Source organism: Mastomys coucha, unplaced genomic scaffold, assembly GCF_008632895.1.
Source record: "Mastomys coucha isolate ucsf_1 unplaced genomic scaffold, UCSF_Mcou_1 pScaffold21, whole genome shotgun sequence".
Lineage (NCBI taxonomy): Eukaryota > Metazoa > Chordata > Mammalia > Rodentia > Muridae > Mastomys > Mastomys coucha.
The window spans coordinates 90,049,321-90,076,874 of record NW_022196904.1 but is presented as its reverse complement, the minus strand read 5'-3'; the positions used below and the strand labels follow the sequence as shown (position 1 = coordinate 90,076,874).

The 27,554-nt window shown below is 38.9% G+C and overlaps 1 protein-coding gene across 2 annotated transcripts in view; it reads right to left on the bottom strand.

Moving 5' to 3' along the window:
- Positions 1-27,554, bottom strand: part of Fchsd2 (FCH and double SH3 domains 2) — a 184,679-nt gene that overhangs the window by 156,246 nt on the left and 879 nt on the right. For both annotated transcript variants that reach the window (XM_031387572.1, XM_031387573.1), the window contains exon 2: positions 26,037-26,134. In XM_031387572.1, the coding sequence (XP_031243432.1) occupies positions 26,037-26,134 (98 nt within the window). The remainder of the gene's footprint in view (positions 1-26,036; positions 26,135-27,554) is intronic.

Here is a 27,554-nt window from a genome sequence, read left to right as displayed (position 1 = left end):
TGTCCTGGTACTCACTATGTAGACCAGGCTGGCCTCGAACTCGGAAATCCGCCTGCCTCCGCCTCCCAGGTGCTAGGATTAAAGGCGTGCGCCACCACCGCCCGGCTGTTTTCCTTTCTCATCCTATAATTTCTGATATCCAGTAAGAATTCTAACTAAATTTGAGGAAAAAGTCATTTAAAAATTAACCATATATTCAAAAACATGGAAAGATATCTTTTTGAATCTTGTTGTTCTAAGACTGGGCTACTAATGTTACCAAATATGTTATCTCCCTACTGAGGGTGAATGCCCAAGCAAAGGAAGTTAACTACAGTGGGCTGACCTACCATTTCACCTCTAAAGACATCTGGAAAACCTGTGAATAAATTTTCTAAGTAGGATTTTTCCAAAGAGCCAGTGGTTCCTTAGGTCATCTGCAGACTGCTCCACTTTATTCTGTAGTGGTATCTTCTACACTACAAAAAGTGGGATTTTTCATATTTTATAAAAAAAAGAAAGCAAATATTTAAATCATTTAGGCTTAACTATTATTCATCTTGAAATAAGGACATCTGGATCAGTAATATGGCTCATCAGTCAAAAGTGCTTGCTGCCAAGCCTGACAACCTGAGTTCAATCCCCAGAACCTACAAGGTAGGACAGAATTGACACTCATACGGTGTCCTCTGACCTGCACACACATGCCATGCCACACATGTCCATATACATATGCACAAAATAAACCTACATAAACACGTTCAAAGGAAGAAAAATGTTTATGTGAATCCTAAACAGAAAGGAACTGAGACTATTAATCTGAGTATACAAATCAATTAATTTAATTTAAATATTTTCAAACTTCTTATCATCCTGTGTTGTATTCCTACTCTTTTCTCTTATCCCTTGGTAATCACTAATGTAAATTTCTGTCTCCACAAATTTACCTAGTCTATATATTTCACATGAAAGGGATAAGACAATATGTGACTTTTTGTGCCTGGATTCTTTCAGTTAGCTTACTTTAAAAAAATGTGTGTTATGTGTATTTACATGTGTACATGCACAAGCATGGTACATATGAAGGCCAAAAGGAAAACCTGAGGTATCACCTATTTCAACATAGGATCTCTCAATTCACCTGAAGTTCACCCATTTGATTACGCTGGCTGGCTAGCAAGCCCCAGGGATCCTCCTGTCTACTTCCCCAGTACTGGAGTTACATGTACCACTACACCCAGCAATTTCACATGTGTTCTAAAGATGGAACTCAGGTCCTCATGCTTGTGAGTGCTTTACTGAGCCATCCTCCCAACCACATTTAACTTATAAGATTCGTCCAAGTAATGTGTTATCAATGCTTCACCTATTTTTAACTGCTGAATAATATCCCACCACATTATATATTTTGTTTATCCCTTGATCTAGTGATAAGACATCTGAGTCGTTCCCACATGTTAGCTATTAAAAAGTGTTGCCATAAACATCCACACATAGTATGGCTGCACACTTGCTATATAACACAATGTAAAAGTCAGAGAACAACTTCATTGTATTGGTTCCCTACTTCGACTTTCATATAAACTCTGATGACTGGACTGAGTTCATCAGGACTTATCCACTGAGTCATCTGCTGGCCTGAGATGTGTATTTTAAATTATCTTGTACACATATAAGTAGATCAGCTAGAGCATATGGTAATTTTACTTGAACTTTTAGAATGATCTCAATAACTAATGTACTATTTTGTACTTGTGGCATATTTTTTTTAAGTCCTGCACATTTTTTCTTTTCTCTACGACTCCACTGGCTCCAGCCCCCATGGCATATTTTTAACTTAATAGTTAAATACTAAGAAAGCAAATTTTCAAAATAAGCCAGGTATAGTATAATCCCAGCTACCTGGGAGGGTGAGGAAGGAAGATCACAAGTAGGAGCTCAGCCTGGCCAGGTTAGCAAGACCTTGTTTCAAAATAAAATGAAAAGGGCTGGGATATATGCCATACAGTAGTAGAGTGCTTGCCTAGAATGTATGATGCCCTGAGAGCTGACCTCCCTAAATCGTGAATGTTCTTTAGTTGTTTGTTTGTTTGTTTGTTTGTTTTGAATGGAGGCTGCCTTGGTAACCCATGCTGGTTTCAAACTCCTCACCTCCCTACCTCAACTACCTGAGTGTTGGGATTATAAGCATGTGCCACCATACCCAGATACAAATCTTCTTTGTATTTACTCTTGAGAGAGAGAGAGAGAGAAAGAGAATGTGTATACGCATGCACAAATGCACTTGCCCCCAGAGGCAAGAGGTATTAGATCCCCATGGACATGGAGTTACAGGAGGCTGTGAGCCACCTGATATGGGTGCTGAGAATTGAATTTAAGTCCTCTAAAACAGTGGTTCTCAACCTTTCCTAATGCTGTGACCCTTTAATAGAGTTCCTCATGTTTTGGCAACCCCCAACCATAAAATTATTTTTGTTGCTACTTCATAACTATTATCTTGCTACTGCTATGAATTATAATGAAAACATCTGGTTTTCTGAGTTTTCCAAGGGTCTTTGGTGACTCCTGGACCCTCAAAGGGGTCACAACCCACATATTGAGAACCACTCCACGCTCTTAACCTCTGAACCTTCTCCAGCCTCATACAGATGTTCTTAATGGCATCTAGAATAGAGAATCTTAACAGACTGTGTATGTAGCTCAGAGGTAGAAGCTCTACTTAGCACATGAGAAGAGATTATCAGGGTAGTGGTTGCTGACTGGAAATTTCTTTTAAAAATTTAATTTGTCACATCAGTGTTATCTCTAGTCATTAGAAAACCCACAGAATCAACTAACATAGGCTCACAGGGACTCAAAAAGACTGGACTGACAATCAAGGAGCTTTCACGGGACTGACCTAACTCTGTATGTTATGGTTGGATTGCTTGGTCTCCTAGTAGGACTCCTAACACTGGGAGCAGGGTCTGTCTCTGACTCTTTTATCTGCCTCTGAGTCCCCTTTCTTCCCACTGGGTTGCCTTGTCCAACCTTAATACAAGGGGAGGCGCCTACTTTTATTGCAATCTGATACGCCATGTTTAGTTGATATTCCTGGGAGGCCTGCCTTTTCTGAAGAGAAATGGAGGAGGAGTGGATTGGGGAGTTTGGGGGGGGGGGGACTAGGAGGAGAGAAGAGAAGGGAAAGTGTGGTTGGCATGTAATATAGGAGAGAAAAATACATTTAAAAAATGGAAAAAATGAAGGCCTAGAATTATGAATTCTTCACAGAAAGTATTCATTTTATTTAGTTCAAATTTATCAGAACTATAATAAATATGGCCTTACAAAATGCATCTCTTAAATCAGAAGCCCTGAAAATAAAAATTATTCCCCAATGCATAAGCTGCAGAGTGAATGCTATGTTAGCATTTCGAAAAAAAAAAAAAAGTATAATGTTGTTTTACTCCTCAGAGCTCTTGGGTGACCAGGAATACTGTGACCAATCAGAGCAAACCTACCTACTCACTTATCCATCCATCCATCCATCCATCCATCCATCCATCCATCCACAGACATGTGCGTCTGGATAGAGATACAGGTGCTTGCTTGTTAGATAAAGTCTTGTCGAGTAACCCAGAATAACCTCAATCCCTTCCCTATCCCTGCCTTTGCCTGCTAAGGGCTGTGAACACATATAGGCACCCTCATCTAGGTCTGACCAGTAATATTTTCAAAGAAATACTTTTTTCTGAGCAATGTATCCCAACAGAAGCTGAAAACAGTCAAAGAAGCATGCTTTTTGTTGCTCTTGTTATAGCTCTCCACAAAAGGCAGAAGAGATATAGTATAATTCTTAAAGGCCCCAGGCCTTCCCTCCAACTTAAAGTCACCATCTGCAACAGGTCCTACACAGCAGTCCGCCTCTGAAGCTTTAAAGGCCGACATGGCTATGGAGGTACTAGATTTAGGTTTCCTCCAATGTAAGGCTTTTGTTTACCTCAAAAGCCAGTCGTTCCGTGTGGCTACCTTCTTCAGTGGTCTTAGCTCTACCTTCTGTAGCTTTCCCATGAGAATCCGCAGCTTCCTTGGATGCTTTTTCCTTTACTAGCATAAAGATGGCTTTTTTTCTTAAATGTCATGAGCCAAATAGCTCGCTTCAAATTTTCCTCTGCAGTTTTTTCAGGTCTCCCAGTGTTCATAGACTTGAAGGGAGTAGGGTAGGCTCTGGATAAGGCTTTGGATAATGCAGTGGCTGGTGTGACCTATGCAAACAACAGGAACTTACTCTAAAGCAAAAAGGCTTCTGTGCTTTCCCTGTCTCCTATCATTTGTGTCCCCTGGAGTAACAGCTTGGCACAAAAGGCCTATCTTTCAAGATATCTTTCCCACTAACCTTAATCATTTCTAGCTTTTGCCCTCAAGAGAAACAAATGCACCTCTCCCTTCAACTGGCTGGTTTCCATATAGTCCGGAGTAGGAAGGTCCAGAAAATGAAAAGGCATGGCATCAGATGATCAGCAGAGCAGTCAAACACATATAATAGTTATTAAATTCTCCATTTGATGTGGGTACAGTTCATGGTATCTCAAAACAAATATAATAGTAACATGAGGGGTCACTGACTTCAACCAGTATATAAGCAATAATGGAAAAGTTGTTGATTTTTTTCAAGAATTATCAAAATCTGACCTAGAGACACAAAGTAACAAGCCTCTGGAAAAATGGTACCAACTGATTTATTTACAGCAGGTTATCACAAACCTTTCATTAAATTTAATTTACTTTTACTTTATTGTGCCTTATTTTATTTAGTGAGGGGAGGATAAATTCTCACTACATTGCCAAGACTGGCATTAAACTCATAGGCTCAGACATTCCCAAAGTAGATGGAACTATAGACATACACTACCATATCGAACCTCAGAGTTTTAATTTGTAAGATGAACAAAACAAACAACATACTCTGAAGCACAATAAAATAAGGTGTGCCAGCATAAAGAATGAGCTAAGAAATGCTTTAGGAGAAAAACCACCACATTCAAAAAAAACAAAATAGGAGGAAAAAAATAGAACATTTTAAATAAAAGGGGAGAGGGGCGGACCAGAAGAAAAATAATGCTTGCTGCTTTGCATAGCAGTACACATCTGTTATCCTAGCACTGACTACTAGCCTGCTCCTCCCAATCTGCTGAGCCTGCTCTCTTATATCACCCAGGACCACCGGCTTAGAAGTGGCACTGCCAACAGTGAACCTGGCCCTCCCACATAAATCATTAATCAGGAAAGTGCCCCACAGATTTTCTCACAGGTAATCTGATGGAGGTATTTTCTCAACTGAGAAACCAAGCGGCACGCCAAACAAACCGTGTACATGAACCCAGTGGTAGAGCAATTGCCTAATAAATCCAAGCCCCTGGGTCCAACTCCCAGCACCAGAAAATTCATCAGTTAATTAATTAGTTAATTAAAACACATGCCTTTATTCCCAGAACTTGGAGGCATAGGCAGATAGAGCTCTGAAAGTGCAAGGCCAACATGATCTACATACACGGCAAGTTCAAAGCTAGCCAGGGCTACAGTGAGTCATCCTCTGAAAAACAAAAGGGTGGGGAGATGAATTTTACTGTATGTACAACAAAGTCCTCAATAATGTCCCTGCTACTTAAAAACCCCCAAACACTAACTTTTTCTTAATGTGTTGGGAATGGGGAGATGGTTCAACTTGCAAACAAACATGAGGAACTGAACTCAGATTCCCAGTACTCATGTAAAAATCCAAGTCCTGGAGAGATGGAAATGGGGAATCACTGGGTCTTGCTAAACAGCTAGTCTACCTGAATAAGTAAGCTCTGAGTTAAATGAGAGACACTGTCAAAAGTAACAAGAAAATCACACACACACACATGCATACCACACACACACAAATACTAAAAGTATACACAAAAGCTTTATCATTTCTCAAAACTTGACCAGCCTCATTTTTATGAGGTCCAATCAGTTTTAATTTAGGTATCATCTCTTACAGAAACCACTAACTGTAACCAGAATAGAATACTAGAATACTCAGTAGTGAATACTCAGAAACTAGAATACTCAATATTGAAATTCAAAATAGAAAAATATTATAATTTCATGTGATAAACAGAATAACGCCAGACATGGCTTTATGCCGATATCCCTAGTACTTGGGAAGCTGAGGCTGAAGGACTGCTGCAAGTCTAGACTAAGCAACATTTTCTATACTCCCAAACACCTATCCACTTTACTACTACATTACTGAAAATGCCAGCATTCTGTTTCCCCACTCCCTTTCTCTCCTGGATAGCAGAGAACTTGATATGTAGACCAGGCTGACCTCAAACTCACAGAGATCTGCCTGCCTCTGCTTCCTGTATGCTGGGATTAAAAGGCGTGTACCACCAGGCCCAGTACTTACCTCTCTTACACAGTTTTTATATCCACGAGCATTAAGCTTTATATTGACACAAAATTTTTCAATTAAATTAAAATCAATGTACATAAAGAATGTAAAATGTTCCTTTCATGTGAAGAAAAATGTACTTCATTTTTTAAAAAGTGTCAAAATACTAAAAAGGAATTACCAACATCCCTCATATTGTTGACTCCTCATTTTTACTGATGTGTACATATGAGTATCTGTGTATGCATGAAAGTGCAAGCAACCCCAAAACGGACATTATCCCCGCAGCTGAAGTTAGCTGCCCAACATGGATCCTGAAAAGTAATTAAGATCCACTGAAACAGCAGCAGGCACTCAACCAACCACTGAGTTATCTTTCTAGCCCCCCTTTATGTCATTTTATATTTGTACAAATTTACTTTGCATATTCATTAAATCTAAATCTAATTATAAAAAGCCATATGACATGCTCTTCTCCTAACTGTTCCCCAAGCTAAGCAAATCATTCTCCAGAAAAGAGTTGTGATAGCGTTTTTGTTTGTTTGGGGGTTTTGTTTTTTGAGACAGGGTCTATGTCTTCCTAGCTGTCCTGGAGCTCACTGTGTAGACCAGAGTGGCCTTGAATTAATAGAACTCTGCCTCTGCCGCCTGTAGGAGCAAAATCATGGACCACAAAGACTGGCTAGCCTTTTAATTTTTTAAAAGCACCCATGTAACCTTTTTACAATGTCTAAAACTAGATGCTTAAAGTCTCAGTAAATACTACTACTGTAAATTAAAAGGGAAAAAACACAAAACCAAGAAATAGCAGCTCCCAAGGATCTGACAGTCACACTTTCCAACCACACACAGAATTCATCTTAAATGCAGGCTGAAATAAAGAAGCTAGTGGCTATCCGTGTAATTCCAGCCCAGCTCACTTGGCTCAATTCTTGGCATCAGTGAGAAACACCATGTACACTTTACACCTGGTGCAATTAAATAGCACACAAGGTAATATCACTTTACTCTGCTTCTACTGAACAGAAGAAAACGATAGGGTGGAGAGGTCAAAAACAGTATAGTCAGGCACAGTGGCACACACCTACAATCCCAGTGCTACAGAGGCAGAGGCATGAGGACCAGGAGTGGAAGGCCAGTCTTGGTTTCAGAGGAAGTTCAAGATCAGTCTCAACCCTGCTCAAAAACAAATCATTAATTAAAACACAAGAGCTTAGGATAATCAGTAGTGAAATTCAAAATAGAAAAATATTACAGTTTCATGTGATAAACAGAATAAAGCCAAACATGGCTTTATGCCTACATCCCTAGCACTAGCACTTAGGAGGCCGAGGCTAGAGGACTGCTGCAAGTTCAAGGTCAGCCTGATGTATATAGAAAGTACTAGGTCAACCAGAGATACATAGTAAAATGGAATACTTGTCTAAGGAAAAGCAAAAAAGAAGAGGGAAAAAAGGATAAAGAAGCAAACAAAAAGAAACACATTTATTTGAAGCAGCCTACCAGCATGGCCTGTCTATAAAAACAATAAAAATCTCTTGTCCTAACAGCACTCCAAGTTCTTATTTAATAAAGTAATTCTTGCACATATCATCTGATATTCAGAATTGTCTTAACTGTTCTCAGATTTCTTAAATTTAGAATCTGTTTCAAAAACTTTATGAGGGAAAAAGTCTTTTCTATATTAGAATTCCACTAGATTTATAGGTTAGAGAGCTGATGCTTAAATGAGTCTTTCATCTATGGATTAGTATATATTTCTACATTAGCTCAAGTCTTCTTTTACAACTTCAAAAAGTTATTTTTTTATTCTTTCCATAAAGTTTTGGCACAGCACTACAGATTTAATCTCAAGTGTCCTCATGAGTCAGTGTTTACTACTGCTCTTGTAAGTGGAATCATTTTTCTGCTACTTGTATAAAATCGTAGTTTCTAGTGTATATAAGCAATGTTCATTTTATTATAGCTAGCAGCCTTGCTCAACTCTTATTAGTGCTCAGATTTTGTATCTATTCTCAGGTGAATCCATACAGACAGTCCTCACTGGTATGTGCGTTATTTGTTTGCTTTGAGACAGGACCTGACTCTGTAGCCAGACTGCCTTGGAACACTAGAACTACAGTCATGTACCTCCATGCTTAGATCCTTACTGTTTTTAAATGATGGGAAATTTAACATTGTTTTTTCTAATCCTGTACTCTTAGTCCTTTTTTCCTGTCTTCTGATATTGAGGAGTAAATTAGTCAGCATTCTTCAGCAGAATGAGAAAAAGAAGAGACACAGGTAAATGGCAGATAAAGAGATACAGGGATTTGAGAATGTGGTCCATGCAACTGGGGGTGCTGACAAGTCTGAAATTTGTAGAGCAGGCTGGCAGGCTAGAAACTCAGGTGGCAATTAGTGCTCCAGTCTTGAAGGAGAACTCCTTCTGGAAGCTTTCCACTTTGCTCTTACTAAGGCCTTTCAAATGACTGAATAAGGCATACTAACTTCATTGAGGGTAATCTCTTTTCCTTAAGTAAACTGACTGTAAATGTCAACCACTTCCACAAAATTCCTTCACAGCAACACAGAGATTGATAATTGACCAAGTAACTGAGTACTTACTATAGTCTTGCCAAGCCAAAACATAATCTAACCACCAAAGGGGGTTATATTTGTCTTTTTATGACCTTTATGAAAGGTCTTTTAAACATCACCAATACATAAACATGTATCAACAGGCTTTTGATAGTCTTCGATAATAGACAGTACCCCCTGACTTAAAATAATATTCTTTTCCCACTTTTTTTTTTTTTTTTTTTTTTTTTTTTTTTTTTTTTTTTTTTTTTTTTTTTTTTTTTTTTTTTTTTTTTGGTAAGCTGAGCTTTAGGTTTCTTTTTTAAATACAGTCTCCCTACATATCACAGTTGGCCTGGAAGTTCCAAGCTTCTTGCCTTAGCCTCCTACATGCTGAAACAGAAGGCATGTGCTACCCTACCAGTTCTTGTAACTTTTTTTTTTTAACACATTTTCTGTTGTGTTGGGTTTTTTTTTTCTAATTTGTTGAGATGAACACTAAAATCAACAAGTTTTTTAGTGTTTTTCTCCTTTCTGACAAATTCATTGAACCAGATAATGGTGCACTTGTAATCCCAGAACTCAAGAAGCAGAAATAGTACGGAAATAATGAGCTGAAGGCCAGCATGGGTTATAGTGAATTCAAGGCTGCCTAGTCCAGGCATGTTGGTACATGCACACCTTAGATTCCGGCTCAGGGGAGGCAGAAGCAGGTGGAGCTCTATGAGTTAAGGCAGCCTGGTCTACAGAGTGAGTTCCAGGATAGCTAGAACTGTTACACAGAGAAACTCTGTCTCGAAAAGATTCAAAAACCCAAAACCTAAAACAAACAAACAAATTTTAAAAAGCAAGAGACCCTGTCTCAAACAGTAAGAACCACACCACATACATTAATATGGGGGAGTAAAAGGGAGGGGTGTACACATTAGGATGTTAACTCAGGGTCTCACACATATTAGGTACATGTTGTATAACGGAGCTACACCTAGCCCTACTCCCCTTGTTACATACAACACTCACTGTTGTTGCATATTTAGTAATTTTCAGTACAAGTCTACTCTAATGTTTTACAGGTGGTTTTGCTTCACTTTAATTCCCAAACACAAGCAGGATGGTTAGAGGAAAGTCCCAACAATTAACTGTGAAATTTTTCAAACACAAAATAATTTTTAGCTGACACCCATAGAGCCTCTACCCAAGTTCTGCGGTAACATTTCATAATATTTGCTTTAACATATACCTGTATCCCTCTTACTATCCATGCATACATTTTACTTTTGGTGCAAACTGTTTATATAACAAATTAGAGCAAACCATACACACAAAAACACTTGTTCCTAAGTCTTTCCTAAAACACTGTAGTCCAATGTTTTCTTACCTATTATGATAAGCTACATACAAAAAAGTATACCAATATTGTGTATAAATTATCATACTTGTGACAATCATAGCTATAGAACCTAAACACCAGTAAAGATATAGGACAGTAACATTCCAGACAGCACCCTCCTCCCCACCCATGGTACTTCCTAGTCAAGTCTTAGCCTATCCTCCAAAGAAAACTACAGTACATTCTTCTTTTTGAGGCAAGATTTCACAAATATCGAAAGCTGACTTCAAATCAACAATTCTGTCTCAGCCTGAGTATTAGGAGTACAGATATGTATCAATACAAATGGCTCTGATTTATCTTCCATCAAAAACTTAGTTTGGGGCCAGCAAGATAGCCTAGTAGGTAGGAGCACTTGCAGCCATGCTTGACAACCAGAGTTGGCATCCCCTAGTTCCACATAGTTGAGAGGAAGAACTGACTCCCATGAGTTGTCATCTGACCTCTATATGTATACCATCGTGTGTTTGCTCATGAACACACACATATACAGACTAAATAAATAGATATATAAATGAATAAATGTGGGGGCTTGGAAGATGGTTCAGCAGTTAAAGTGCTTGCTTTCAGATCTCCAGAAAACCACATAAACAGATGAGAACACCTGGAAATCTAGACCCAGAAGGCAGAGAGAAGGGATCCCCAGAGCATGCTGGCTAACAAGACAAGCCACATCAGCCATCTCTGGGTTTGACTGAGAAACTCTGCCTCAAAGAATAAGGCAGAGCAATCAAGGATGCTTCCCATCATTAACAATGGGCCTCCACATGCATGCTCACACATGTACATATACCTGCACCCTCATACTCATACTAAATACACATGAACTCATATACATGCAAAAATATGCATACATACACATTCATACCACACATCAAGAGTGGAAAAAATAAATGGGTAAATATAATTTAAATTGTTAATGAATTAAGTAAATAATAACCATTAGCCCAGGGGCTGACGAGATGACTCAGCAGGTTAAGAGCACTGACTGCTCTTCCGAAGGTCCTTAGTTCGGATCCCAGCAACCACATGGTGGCTCACAACCACCCATAATGAGATCTGACACCCTCTTCTGGTGCGTCTGAAGACAGCTACAATGAATTACACCAGAGTGAGCGGGGCCAGAGTGAGAGGGGCCGGCAGAGGTCCTGAGTTCAATTCCCAGCAGCCACACACATGATAGCTCATGGCCATCTGTACAGCTACAGTGTACTCATACACTGTAAATAAATAAATATATTTATAAATAAATAAATAACCATTAGCCCAGCACAGTGACACACATTGAAATCCCCACACTTGGGAGCCAGGCTCACAATTGCCACAAATTCAAGGCCAGTTGGATCAAGGAAGGAAGGAAGGACAGACGGAAGGAGGGATGAGAGTTAGTTCACTAGAAAGGAAGAATAACTTCGCTAATACTAATTAGATGACAAAAGTTAAATTTCAGCAATAATTGCGACAAACATTTAAGGTACATTATGTTTAACAGACTTGCAGTAAAACATTTATCTGTATTACTAGGTCATTCAATTTTAGTTTGGATAATAGGTAACATTCACACAGTTAAAAATTCAAAATATACAAAAAAGGATATATGCACAGCAAGTGTCTCTGCCAACTGCTCTCATCTAGCCAACAGAGAGGAAAAACAAACATCACCAAAATATAATCCAGAGAACACACATACCCCAATTGATTCCTTGAACCACAGACATAATAGTACTCTTTCATAATACCAAATATAACATTTTCTTTTGATTTCCTTATTTCAAAACTCACAAAACAACATACATTTGGGTGATGAAATTCATACATGAATACCAAAAAGAAGATTAAATGGACATTAAAATAAAGCATGCTCAAACAATATACTGAAGCAAAATAAAGTATCAGCTATTAGTGCCTAAGTTAGTCCTGCCCTACCTATGACAGAAAGTCTACAGCTGTAGAAACAATACATTTGCTGAAAACACACAGCTGTTGATGCATCAAGTCATCCTGATGATTGACAACTCCAGGACTCTAATGGGTATTTCAAGGATTTACAAAGGAAAACACCAACTTCCTCAAACAGGCCTCCTCAGGTAAAATACTCCCTCACAATTCATCCTTCAAGACTGAACTGCCAATCCTCTGTTATTGAAGGGAAATGATCCAGACAAGGATCTGTCTACTTATTTGTCTTTCCTGACTTTCTGTCCAGCCACTTCACTAACCTCTCACCTAAGAAGTAAAAGGAAGTGAGAAAAACAAACTTGCCTAAAGGGCTCTTAGATCAACACTTCCGTAAACCATCAAAGGTCCAGAAAAATTTTAACCACTACTATATTCCTAAAAGGAAATTCCTAAGAGCCCACTGACTTACTGGCCACTACGTACCCTCCTCCTAGCTTAAGATACCTAATTCAAAGAGATTTAAAGATACAAATAATTTATATGGAATCCATGATTTACAACCTATTTAAGGCAACTAGAATTCCAGCAACGTCCCTGGTATTCTAACCCAAATACATTGATACTTTCATAGGAATCAGTAATGGTAAATTGCAAATGGATCCCTGTTGCCCATTTTGCCCAGCAGCAATCAGGGCAAGCAGCTATGTAATGAAACCACTGTCACTGCATTCATTACTCATTTCTTGGTAAAGACCCAATCTAAGAGTATCACATTCTCAGCCACCAGTGCAACAGGTTAAGAATGGGCATGTGAAATAAATTTGGCCATCTCTATCAAATTTGGCCAAATTTGATATCTCTATCATGCAAATAATAGAGTATTTTAGTTAAAACTGTTCTCCTGAGTGGCAGGAAAAAAAGAAGACCTGGGTTAGGGAGGAGGAGAGGGGAGACCACAAATGGACCAACTGCATAAGAAGAAACTGTCTTCCCCTCTCCTATCATATATCATCTTATGGAATTAGGACAGAAGAGCTGGGTGTGATGGCCCACACCTTAAACCCAAGCACGCAGGAGGCAGACACAGGCAGATCTCTGAGGTGTCTTCCAGGATGGCCAGGACTACACAGAGTAAACCCTGCAATGGTGAAAAGAATCACTACCTACACAGAGAAAGTACCAAGAGCCTCTGATCCTAGTTAAAGAGGTTTTAACTAGGAAGGGTTTATCTTTGGGTCCATTGCAATTCTCAATCCACAAGCTAACTCTTTAGGAGATAGTCACAGGCCATAATTTCTCGATTGATGTTCTCATTACCCAAACTACAACTCATGTGGACTTGTAAAGCATATATGCGTGAGTGTGTGTGTGTATGTGTGTGTGTGTATTACATACACCACACAAGAGTTGTTTTGCATCTACTATTTTAATTATCAAAAATAACCTATAAAGTATTATGATCACTGCAGCCAGGGTACGTGGACCTGTGACCAGTCCTATATTTAATAAAAGACTAAGCAGTAGGGCTGGTATTACAATGGTACGCATCTACACAGTGCTTGGTGCAGTCTATCACTTTACCCCACCAACATAGATCTTCATTCTCACTTGGCAGGCCAGGGAAGATTGCCCCCAAAATTATCCAACACACATGTATGCTTAATCCTAGTGGTGAACAATTTTACTATCCTTTAATTTAATTCCCTTTGGCTTGGAAGAGAATTCTCCATTCAAGTCTAAATTATTAAGCTACAATGATGACCATATCTAAAATCTAAAAGCAAAAACAAAACCCAAATCTTTAAATTTTAGATATAAAGATCTATTAAGTAATGTCTTATAAATTAATAAGCCATTCAATAGCAATAGGAAGAGGCATTACTAAAACCATGGCTCTTTCAATTCAAGTAAGCAGTAGTCAGTGACTGAAAAAATGAAAAATTTTCTTAAAACAGTCCTTTTCAAACTGCATATTCTCCTCTGCTGGTTTTATCTTCTTAAACTCCTACCTATATGACTAAGCATAATTTGAAAGCATATATTTAAATTTATTTAGTGTTATGAATATTCTTGGCTGTCAACTTCACTATATCTGGGATTAACTAAAACCCAAGCAATAATAGGTAAACCTATGAGGGATTTTTCTTTTTTTTTTTTTCTTTTGGTTTTTTTGAGACAGGGTTTCTCTGTGTAGCCCTGGCTGTCCTGGAACTCACTCTGTAGACCAGGCTGGCCTCGAACTCAGAAATCCGCCTGCCTCTGCCTCCCAAGTGCTGAAATTAAAGGCATGCACCGCCGCTGTCGCCACCACCACCCAGCAGGATTTTTCTTAATTAAATCATCTGAAGTAGGAAAACCCACTTTTATCCAGATCACTAGAGGTGGGAAGATTCACCTTTAATCTGGGCCTCCTGGTGACAGCCTACATAAAGGACATGAAAGAAGGAAGCTCTTCACTCTTTGACTTTACTCCCCTGCGTGTATGCCACCCAACCTCTCTCTCTGGCAGATATATTCCTTTACTGGCATCAGAGCCAGCTGAGACCTCCAGCCTCATGGACTAGACAATTACTGAATTGTTGGACCTTCCATTTGTTAGAGTAGCTAGACATAGCCTGAAAGCTATTCTAATAAATCCCTTACACCACACACACACACACACACACACACACACACACACACACACACAGACACATACACACACACACACTCATTCTGTAAGTTCTGTTCCTCTAGAGGACCCTTTGCATAACAATTTATTTCCCACTAAGAAAAAATGTTGCTGGTTAAACTGATGTAACACTTGATCATCTTGATCACTTGAAATTTGTATGTATACTTATTAAAAGAGCTCTTTTAAACTTATACAGTTGTGTTTTATGATGTAAATAAATTTTATCTTGTACATAATAAATTTTATCTTGTACATAACTGCTCACATTCTGAGCTGAACTTTTCTGAATCACTTTCTTTATTAAATATATTCTTTGACAGTTTCATACATATATATATACTATATTCTGAGCGGGTCACTTTTTAATTGCATATATGCATGCATTACCATGGAGGCAGGCACTGCATGTACATGAGCATACATGCATTCCAAGGCTAGAGGACAGCCTTGGATGTCATTCTTCTGTAATGAGAAGATTACAATTCTTACCACTGTAATATCAGCCCTACTGCTTAGTCTTTTATTAAATATAGGACCGGACACAGGTCACTTAACAAGTCCCACATATTCTGGCTGCAGTGATCATAGTACTTTATAGGTTATTTTTGATAATTAAAATAGTAGATGCAAAATAACTCTGTGTGGTATATGTAATACACACATAGACACACAGACACACACACACACATATGTTTTACAAGTCCACATGAGTTGTAGTTTATTTATTATATTCTATCCACTTTATCTTTTGGGACAGGGTCTCTCACTGGCCTGGGGGCTTGCCAATTTGGCTAGGCTGGCTGGCCAGGAAGCCCCAGATTTACCTATGTCTGACTGCTCAGTGCTAAGATTATAAGCACATACCATCTCACCTAGCTTTTTGGATTCTGGAGACTAAACTCTCAGAGATCCACTTGCCTCAGCCTCCTAAGTGCTGAGACTAAAGATATAAACCACTACACTCAGATCTGAATCACTTTCTTATATATTAGTTAAAGATCCCAAGTTTCCCCACACCATATATTATGGGCTATCAAAAGCCCACTGGATACAACACTTCTATTCCAAGCATTATCTGGAATTTTCATTCAAATCAACAGATACCTCTTCTGCCATTATGTGCACTAACAATGACAACTACAGCACAGCCAACCATGTCTCAACAAGGATACGTCTTAAGAAGATGTAACAAAAAGTGTTTCTTATAGTTGATTAAATACAACTTCTACTATCAACTTAAGACTTTCTCCCCAGACTTCAATTTCAACTGCAAGAGGAGCTACCAAAACTGAATATCTGCTTGGTGTTTCACATCTCATTTAATTTACACAAAGAAGTAAACACTGATATTTCTTTACATATATAAAGCACAGGCTGGGAAAAGCTTTGTAACTTGTCCAAGATAACCCAGTCAATTAAGAGAGCTAAGCTGCAAACTCTGTTCTACAATGTGCTTATTCTTTGCATTACTTCAACCATTCACAAAACGTAACATACAGAAAAATAACCTCACCGGGGCTTATAGCCCTGTAGTAGTGCTCTTGCCTAGCATATTCAATCTCCAGAGGAAAACAAAACAGCTCAGTGGATGAAAAAATAATAAAAGAAAACTGGGTTAGTAATGCACAACTGACAAGAGAGGTAATTCAACAGAGAGGACACCTGATGAGTTTCTTACATTAAGGCCTGAGAAACACAGATTTAAAAAAAAAAGACAATGCACAGCCAGTAGTAGAGGCACACCTTTAGGCCAGCCTGGTCTACAGAGTCAGTTCCAGGACAGCCAGGATTACACAGAGAAACCTTGTATCTAAAAACAAACACACAAACAAAAAGACAATGCAGGGCTGGAAATGTGGCTGTGTGGTTAAGAGTACTTGTTACTCTTTCAGAGGACCCACGTTCAATCCCGCACATAATAGCTAGCAACTATGTGTAACCCAAATTCTAGAGGAGCTAAAGCCCTCTTCTGATCTTCAGAGGCACCAGGCACAAATGTGTTACAGAGACATACATGTCAGCAAAATACTCATACATACAGTAATGATAAAATAAAGCATAAAAGATTTAAAAAGTAAAATAAGTGTAAACAGCTGGGCAGTGGTGGTGCACACCTTTAATCCCAGAACTCAGGAGACAGAAACAGGAGGATCTCTGTGAATTTAAGGCCAGTCTGATCTACAGACTAAGTTCCAGGACATCAAGGGCTGCACAGAGAAACCCTGTGGGGGGGGGGAAAAAAGGAAAAAAAAAAGAACATTTAACTAATTAATAAACATATGATTACAAAATTATTTTCCATATATAATGATCTCCTAAGAACATTTATTTAAAAAATAAATCGTTTTTACTTTGGGTCCCTGTATACTCTAATTTAAGATCATATGGATTAAACTATGCTTTTAAAAAAAGAACATAGTCTCTAGTATTTAGAAATTTGCTTGATCTGAGGCCTTGGAGAATAGGAAGGAAAATAAGTAAATAACAATAAACTTTTTAAAAGTAAATTAGCCACTGGGTAGTGGTACAAGTCTTCAATCCCAACACTTGGTAGGCAGAGGCAGGCAGATCTCTGTCTGTGGCTCTGAGTTTGAGGCCAGCCTGGTCTACAAAGCCAGGGCTGTCACATAGAGAAGCCCTATCTCAAAAAACCAAAACCAAACAAACAAACAAATATATAAATAAATAAAGCAGGCTATGAATGGTGGCAAATGTCTGTAATATCAACATTCAAGAGGTAAAAGTGGGACATCACTCCAGGTCTGACCTAACATACACACATACCAAGTACCAAGCCAGTCAGGACTATGTAGGGAGACCCTGTCTTAAAACAACAACAAAAAGTCAAGTATGCTTTTTCATTGTTAACAGGAAATTTCAACAGGAAATTTCAGTATGAAATCTCCCCAAAGAATGGAATGTCCTTGATTAACAACCAGTGAGTTCTTTCCTTCTCTTAATTCACTCCCAACGCATGAATTTCCAAATTCACCCTCTGAAAGAAATGAGCAGAAGAGGGAGGACAGCAGAGGAAGATAGTCTCATAACTGGCCTCCTCCCTTCAAATTCCGGAAGATAAGAAGGGAGTAGGGGTGGGACCCGCCGCGTGTAGCATAAAATCCTCCCATTTTCATCTCATTATATCTTAGGTTTGCCCTTTAGCTCCTGTTAGAATCCTAAAAGCTTCATCTGTATAAATGGGGCATGATGTCCCAGCCTATTAGCACTATCAAGGCAGAGGGCAGGAGGAGCAGATCAAGGTCACCTTCAGCCACATAGGGAGTCCCTAGGCCAATCAGGCTTGAGAGTTGGTCTTTCCCTTCAAACATTAAGTGGAACTCGAATCATTAGGCTCAACAAGAAGCACCTTTACCCACTGAGCTACCTTGAAGGCTCAATAAGGTCCTTTCAAAAAACAAAAACAAAAGCATTCTTATTATTCATTCGCTTCTTTATGTTAAAAAGATAAAGCCAAACATGATAACACATACCCAGAATCCCAGCAATTGGGAGGAAAATCGGGAGGATTACCATGAGTTATATAGGTCAGCTTGGGCTATAGTGTAAGATCCTATTTAAAAAACAATTTAAATTTTTTCCAGTTGGGAGTTTTATAATATCTGAATAAACTGAAATGTTCCAAACTCCAGAAACTGTTAAGCAGACAGGTTCTTAAGTACTGAAGCTACACTGGAGGGAAAGAGAGAGGAAAGGAAGCAGAAACCTAAACTGATGTTTTAGCAAGAAATTCTGTATTCTACTACTAGAGAGTAAACTACTTTGAGATCCATCTTTCAATGTAGCAAAAGTCACCTGCTATTAATGCAGAGCTACTTCTGTATTAGCTTAAGTAGACACACTGAAAAAAAAGGTTATCATGACAGCTTTAAGTCAGAATTAAAAGAAAATCAAATGAAATTAAAGTTTCCACAGTACTTATCTCCAAATTAATTCATAGATGTGCAACACCTGAAGATACTTAACAATAGAGATACATCTACTAATGTATTGACCACAGTGCAATACATCTAACATAACATATTAAAAACCCATATATAATCTTATACTTTCTAAAGGTTTAAAGTGAAAAGACCCATGCTTTTAAATAGGTTCTCAAAATTGTGATTTTATAAAGGTTTGAATTGTATATGTATTGTTTGCTTTAAAAAAATGATGCTTTGTAAATTGATATTTATGGTTTTTCTTTGTAACTATTGCTTAGTTACTCATACAACTTTCTGACAACAAATCAAAAATAAGGATGCAATACTAGGAATACAGATCTTAACTCTTTATCCTGTACCTCTCTTTTATGCTTCACAGTAAAAAAGCACGTATCTATATGCCTCAAAGACGAAAAAGCAAACAAGCAGAAAAACCTGTTCAGCTGGCATTTAAATATCTTCAAATGCTTTGAATGGATATTGATAAAAAGCCTTTGTTATTGTCACTAAATTTAAATATATATGCTAATTTTGCTACAATGAAGTCCCAAAAGACAGTTTTTTTTAAATAGAGCTGTGATAGATTGTCAAGTCTAGCATTGCTTGAAGATTGATGTGTTAGACCTAGTTTTGTTTTAATAAATATTTATTTTGTGTGTTTGAATGTTTTGCCAAAATGTTAAGACTGTGTGCCACATTCTTGCTATGCCTGGAGAGGCCTTGAGAGGACATGAAATACCCTAGAACAGGAGTTACAAATAGTTAGGAACCCCCATGTGCGTGCAGGGAATAGAAGCTGGGTCTTCTATGAGATGAACCTGTGCTCTTAACCACTAAGCCATCTCTCCTGGTTAGACCTAGCTTAAAGTACATAATTATACCCAAGACAAATTTTTGTTTTGTTTCATTTTGGTTTTTGAGACAGAGTCTTACTAGCCTTAGCTAGACAGCCTGGAGCTCCCTCGTAGACCATAGGCCATGTTGGCCTCAAACTCAAAGAGATCTATCTGCCTGCCTCAGACTCCTGAGTGCTGGGTTTAAAGGCATGTGTCACTATGCCCAGCTCACAAGACAGACCTTGACTTCTATCATTTCTAAACCCATCAACAGCTACTTGTTTATGTTAAATAAACTTAGAAGCCAATCTACCAATCTACTTTCACCTGTATGTGCCTCAGCTGGCATGTGGAAATCAGAGAAAAACTTGCAGGAGTCAGTTCTTTCCAACACATGGGTCCTAGGGATCAAACTCAGGCTGTTAAGTTTAGCAACAAGTGACTCTACCTGCTAAGCCAACTGACAACCCTATAGTGAAGTGAGATTTTCTTTTCTTTTTTTTTCTTAAGATTTATTTATTTTATGTGTATGAGTGTTTTTTTTTTTTCCTGCTCATGTGTATGTTTACCACATGTATGCAGTACCCATGGAGGTCAGAGAGTTCACTGGATTCCCTGGGCCTGCTACTCAGATTGTTGTAAGACATTATGTGGGTGCTGGAAACCAAAGCCAGGGCCTCTGGAGAGTGACAAGTACTCTTATCAACTGAGCCAACTCGCCAGCCCTTGATGTCTCATTTATCTGATTGTTTTATAGGGTTTACTGAGTTTATGAGCAGCATAAAAACAATCACATCTTAGCTCTTCTTGTGGAAATGAAACATTTCTATAAAATGCATATTATCTGGTTTTATTTTTAAAGAATCATTTATATATATATATACATATATATATATATATATATATATATGTATGAGTGTTTTGCTTGACTATATGGACATTACATGCATGCAGCCACCCACAGTGGCCAGAGAGAGTGTCAGATCCACTCAAACTACAGCCACCAAAGGTTATAATCCACCATGCTGGTGCTGAGAATGGAACACGGGTCCTCTGCAAGAACACAAGTGTTCTTAACCAGGAAGCCATATCTCCAGCTCCTGGTTTTGCTTTTCTAAAACTTTTTAACAGTGTAGCCCAGGCAGCATCCAAATGAATGTTTGTTTTGGGTTTTAAAGCTTTTGGTTTTTTTTGTTTTGAACTATACACAAAGTAGCCTAGAATGACTTCAAACTTCTGCAATCCTGCCTCAATCTCCCAAATGCTTAGTTAACATATATGTGCTACCATGCCCAGCTCTTAAAAATGTTTATTTTGTTTCAAGTTTTTTTGCTTTGGTTTTATTTGAAACAGTGCCTCACTATGTAGTCCTAACTGACCTGGGATTACTCTGTAGATAAACTGGCCTCAAATTCAGAGTTCCTCCATCTCTGCCTCCCAAGAACTAGGATTAGAGGCATGATACATTACACCATGCCTGGCTTAAAATGCATAAAATGTACTTGTTTTTGGGACAGGGTCTCTCTACATAGCCCTTGCTATCCAACAACTGACTATGTTATAGGCTGGCCTAATGGCCTAAGATCTGCCTCCTTTCTGCCTCTAAGTGCCTGGATTAAAGGAGTGTACCACAATGGCCAGTTTAAAATGTATTCTTAAGAATATTCACAGACAGAGCTATCACACTAGATAGGGGATAATGTTTCCACAGAGGGAACAGAGAGCTTTTCCCATTACATGAAACTATAGAAAATTTTTGTTTGTTCTGTGTAAGTAAAAGGAAGTTCATTATAAACTATGTAGCAATATCTGATGACACATGACATAATCACCTATTTTCACAAAATGTGTCAAACCAAAGGCATCTATAACCAGGACAGACACTAGACAGAGAGGCATTAAAAACATGTTTTAGCAAGTAATAATATATACTATTTACAATTATATGGGAGTGAAAAAGACTGTACTGATTTCTTTAAAATATTCTGTTAATGTCCAGTACACTACTCTGCAGTATATTTTTACTTATTTGGTTGGTTTGGGTTTTAGTTTTTTGAGATAGGGTCTCATTCAGTAGTCTGATCTGGTCTAACATTTGCCATGAGCCTAGGGGAGCCTCAAACTCATGGCAATTCTCCTGCATCAGTCTCCCAAGTGCTGGAACTATAAGCCATGCCCAGATACATTTTAAATATAATAGAGATATAATTTATGTCAAATAGCATAGTGGGGCTGTACAAAATGAGGATCTGAGTTCAGATCTCCAGCACACATGTAAAAGCAGGATATGGAAGTCCATGCCTAGAAAATGACAAACGAGAGGATCCCTGGGAGTTGTTGGCCATCCTGTCTAGCAAAATCAATGGGCTCCAGGTTCAATGAGAGACCCTATATCAAGCAATAAGATGGAGAGGGGCTAAGGAGATGATTTCCAGGATAAAGTCCTTGACAGGCATAAGAACTAGAATTCAGGTTTCAGAGCGTCCACATAAAAAAGCCAAGCAGACAGGGCAATTGTCTGTAATTCCAGAGACAGAGGATCCCTGTGGCAAGCTGATTAGTTAGCTATTCTAACTGGTGATCTTAAAGTTCAGCAAGAGAACCTACCTTTCAGTAAATAAAATAGGAATGACACCTGACAAAAACCTCTGGACTTCAATTCACATACCCACACACACCCGCACAATCACACACACACACACACACACACTACACAAATAAGTTAAGATGAAAAAATGCCCAACATCAACCTCTCACTTGCAAAGGCACACAATGCATGTGCACACATACATGCACACTGTGGTGGTTTGAATAAGAATGGCCCCCCATAGGTTCACATATCTGAATGCTTGGTCATAAGGGAATGGCACTACCTCAGAGAGATTAGTAGGTCTGGCCTTGTTAGAGTAAGTGTGTCACTGGGGGTGGACTTTGAGGTCTCAAAAGACCAAACCAGGCTCAGTGTCTCTCTCTTCCTGTTGCCTGTGGATCCAGATGTAGAACAGAGAGAGTCACTTCTCTGGAACCATGTCTGCCTGCATCCCATCATATTGCCCACCATGATGACAATGGACTAAACCTCTGAAACTATGCAAGCCCTAGCTAAATGCTTTCCTTAATAAGAGTTCCTGTGGTTATGATATCTCTTCACAGCAATAGAACAATATACACATATATGTATACATATATGCATAAGCAGGACACAGTTTTATGTGCCTGTAATCCCAGTACTCATAAGTAGAAGTCCGAGAATAACTGGTCTACATAATATGTTCCAGGCTAAGCTAGAACTATATTGTCTCAAAATGAATGAAATAAATAAATAACATAAACTGTGTACATACAAATAAAGACTTAGCCTCTAACTTAAAAGGATTCACATGCATGAAGTAACCAAAAACATGCAAAATCAAAATTCTTTATCTCAGAGAATAATTAACTTGCAGTAGAAATGGTGACCAGAACTGGCAGGTTAAAAGATAAAGCAGGGGAGATGGCTGTGGTGGCTGGTACACACTTGTAACCTCAGTCCTCAGGAAGCAGAGACAGGTGGATTGGTCACAAATTCAAGGCCAAACCAGTCTACAAAGTAAGTTCAAGGCCAGCCCAGGTTCCATAGCAAAATCCTGAATGAAGATGCCAAAAAGGAAGCAGAGGAGGAGGAGGAAAACTACAACTGTAGAGTAATAGATAGATTCCCAAGTAGCCAAAAGAGAAAGATGTACCAAATGGTAATATTTAAGCTAGGAAAAGAGGTCTATAGCCATTATACTACTACTAGAAGGCCACAAAAAGAGGGACTGATAACAACATGGAAGACAGACTACAAAAGAGCGATTGAAGAAAGGAGATCATGAAGAGACTGTTATAATAATTAGGATGTTGCTATAATAATCCAAAGCAGAATGGATGAATCAGGAAGAATTCAAACAGTAGCAACAGCAGGAGCAACAATCAATATCAACTTAGCTTAATATATGTTCAATCTATATGTACTGTCATCTGATTTGTACAACCTTTATGAATGAAAGCCACTATTACCCCAATTTATAAATGAGAAAACTGAAGTTTAGAAAGATTAAGTCAATTTTCAAATGTCTGCATGGCTAACAAGTAAAAGAGTTTAGACAGAAATCCAAGACTGAATTGACTCCAACATCCAACTCTTGACCATACGCTCTCCCACTAGAGTTCGAACAATAGGAGAAAAAACTGTAACCAAAAAATCCTTAGAACATACCATTGATGGGACTTCATGACCACATGCCCCAGTCAAGATCTCTACTTACCCACCAACTTTTCCTTCCTGAAATCCTTCTGAAAATTATTACTTCCTTCATCTAGAGATGTCTTCTAAAATATCTAGGTAGGCTTAACAGATGTCTAAAGCTGAATTTTTAACCATATCATTTTAGTATCTTGCAGAGGAATTTTTTTTAATCCAAAACCTTGCTTGTGGCAGCTGTGAATGGATGCCAGTAATACAGCACATGCTTAGTGTATACAAGGCCATAGGGTTCAATGCCTCACTTAAAGAAATAACCTCTACCCTCACCATGAGGCCATAGGAGGAAAACAAAACAGAAAGACAGAAAGAGAAACCAGAAGCTGCCAAGATGGCTCAGTGGTTAGGTATACTTCCTGGTCTTCTAGAAGACCCAAGCTCAGCTCTCACTCTCAGCACATGTATCAGGAATCTTACAACTGCCTGCAACTCTAGCTCCAGAAAACTCAACACTCTGTTTTGGTCTGCATGTACCTACACACATATGGCATACACACACACAAAGACATACACACATACACAAAAAATCTAAAAAAGTATTTTAAAAGAGAAACAAATTCAGAATTGAAATAGAGCACTTTCTAGTCCGAAAAGCAATCTTTGTATATTCAAAATTAATGAAAACATATGTCTATGTCTTAGAGATCCTACAAATACAGTTGCATAGAAGAAATGCTCAATACAAAAGGGTCTAAAGTAAGCACTGGGGAGGGAGGACTCTTTAAAATGCTTAGCTATCCAAAACAGATAATTTTATCCTGACACTATATGATAAAGTTTTTCATAAAACATGATATATGAACACTCTGGGAAAAATAGCCAACTGATGGTTTACAGATTTAATTCCAATTTGATAGCTATTATATAAGTAAGAATTGGATGGTTCTGCTCTATTATCATATCTATTCTATTTGAATATGCAAATCATCTTTTATCCTTTACAAAAATATTTGTTTAACTGTAGGTTTGTACTACAGGGATTGGTAAATAAGTGGCAGGCCAAATGTGGTGGCCTGCCTTTCAGACACAGCACTTGGAGGCAGAGAGGAGAATCTCTGTGAGTTCCAGGCCAGCCAGGACTACAACAGAGAGACTCTGTCCCACAAAAGAAGGAAGGAAGGAAGGAAGGAAGGAAGGAAGGAAGGAAGGAAGGAAGGAAGGAAGGAAGGAAGGAAAAGGCACTTCCTTTAAGAAAATAATCCCAACTGAGCAGTGGCAGCTCATGTCTTTAGTCCCAGTGAGTTTGTGAGGCAGAGGCAGGTACTTCTGAGTTGAGGGCCAGCCTGGTCTACAGATTATGTTCCAAGACAATCAAGGCTACACAGAGAAACCCTGTCTCAAAAAAAAAAAAAAAAAATATAGAAAGAATTATACTTTCTGCTCATTTTTTACAGTATCTTTTTTTTTTTTTTTGGAAACAGGGTTTCCTTGTGTAGCCCAGGCTATCCCAGAACTTAAGCTCCTCCTATCTCAGCCTCCAAAGTACTGGGATTACTGGGATTTCAGATGCATGCTACCATGTCCATCTTACTATTCTCAGTTATAACATTCATTTTCACAATGTTAGTGAAATGTCTTATTAAATTCAGAGTTTCCCTTGTTATGAACATAGGTAGCTTTAGTGAAACATGACAGATCATTCTCACTAAACTGCACATTCAAACATAAAGTAAGACTCGCCATGTTTTAACAAACAGTGCTAGTATAGTTTCATTGGGAGTAACTGACTCATCCCAGATATTAACCACTAACCACAAGTGTCAGCTTAAAAATGTTAGAATTGTTAAAGCCAATAAATAACTTACAACTCAATGAGAAGATGTAAGAATTTCCAGTTGAGTGATTACAAACTGACTGACAGACTCTTAAGGCCCTTATTTTTCCACAGTGTATATACACTGTAGAAACTGTGTTAGCTCCAGTTCTAACTTCCAGCTGAGTCAAAATTCTACAGCCTGAAAGCAGGAAATCCAAAAGGAAATTCCATCATCAGATCCTAGGGCTTGGCAACTGGAGGGTTCTGGGCAGCAGATACTGAAGTTCTCCAACTCCTTACTGTAATCTTACCTCATATCTTCAAGTAAATCACATTCTGCCTGATGTTTGGCTTGAAGTTTTGTCATCTGCTCACCTTGAATGTTTCTCAGCTCTTGTGTAACTTTCACCTAAAACATAGTATGTATTTATGAAGGCTTTTACTATAATTTGAAGAAAAAAATTACTTAGACAATATTTATTAGAATGTATACTTCTGGTTTTCCATTCCTAAAAATCAAAAAGTTCATATTTACCATCCAATTTTATTACTTTGCCAAGTTTAATGAAAAAAACATTAGCCAAAGAATGTAAAACAGGGGCTGAGTAAAAATTCAAATATAACAAAAATATTTGCAGTTTAAAGGGGTGCAAACTGTGATTCTGCTTTCTCTTGCTTCCCAAAGGCATTAACCACAGGAGCAGGGAGCACAGATGAAAGAGTATACCTAATAACTAGCGACTAAAATTTACCCAATCATGAAATAAAATGCATGAATAAACTACATAAAATATTCCATAACGGCTTCGAGAAACCACACAGTCTCAGAATGATGCCCTCCACTCTGACAGCACATCAAATCACAATCTCTTTCTCACAAAGGAGAATGCAAAAGTGACCTTCCAGCATATGCAGGGCTTTTAAACTAACCCAGCAAGCCAGGCCGGGTGGCAGCCCACTTCAAACAGAGAGAACCGCTAAAGCCAGCTGGCTGGAGCCATCCTGGCCAGGCCAGACCCTGGGATTGCAATCGGTGTGTGCTTGTGGTGGAATCCTGACCAACAGAGCAAAGCTACATAGAGAGGTGGGGTACACGTGCAGGAGAAAGGGGGAGGATTACTAACGGGAAAAAAAATCAGATTAAGGGGAAAGAAAAGGAAACACAGATGATGAGTTACTCATAAGGCAAATGTTTGCCCACAAGGGAAAGATGTAACCGTCTCTACCCACTGCTCAGAGTAGATACCTAGATTCCATCTGAAAGATTTAAAAAGACAAGGACACAGCCTTAGCAGGGCGGAAAGGTGTGTAAGGGAGCAGCCGGGAAGCTGCTGGCACCGCCACTGCCACCCAGGCCATCCAAAACCTCAACCGTAGCACTCAAGCCGTGCATCGCCAGGTTTTGGCTTTCGTACTGGAAGCTCTGCCGTTTCCCTGGCCCCCTAGCCCGAGATGGGGCAAAAGGGATGTGTGGGGGCAAAAGGGGGAGGAGTGGTAAGCAGGACCCGTCAATCCTTAATTTGCTTTCCCTTGGGGTGGGAGGGCGGAGACCGTTCCAACTTCTTTTCCGCAGCCCCGTGGGAAAAAAAAAAAACCGGCCAAATCATGGGGCTAGACTTGAAACAAATCCCCCCCCCCCCGCGAATTTGTCAAAGGGTGGAGTGTCGACAAGCGACCGGAGGGCTCGAACCTGGCGCAGACTAAACAATCCGTCACGCACAAGGCTCTGCAAATCTGCAGGGGCTCCCCCGCCTCTCCTCCGTGCAGCTCTGAGAATGCACTTTGCTCTGGGCAGCACTGCCATGCAGACAGACACACACATGCACGCC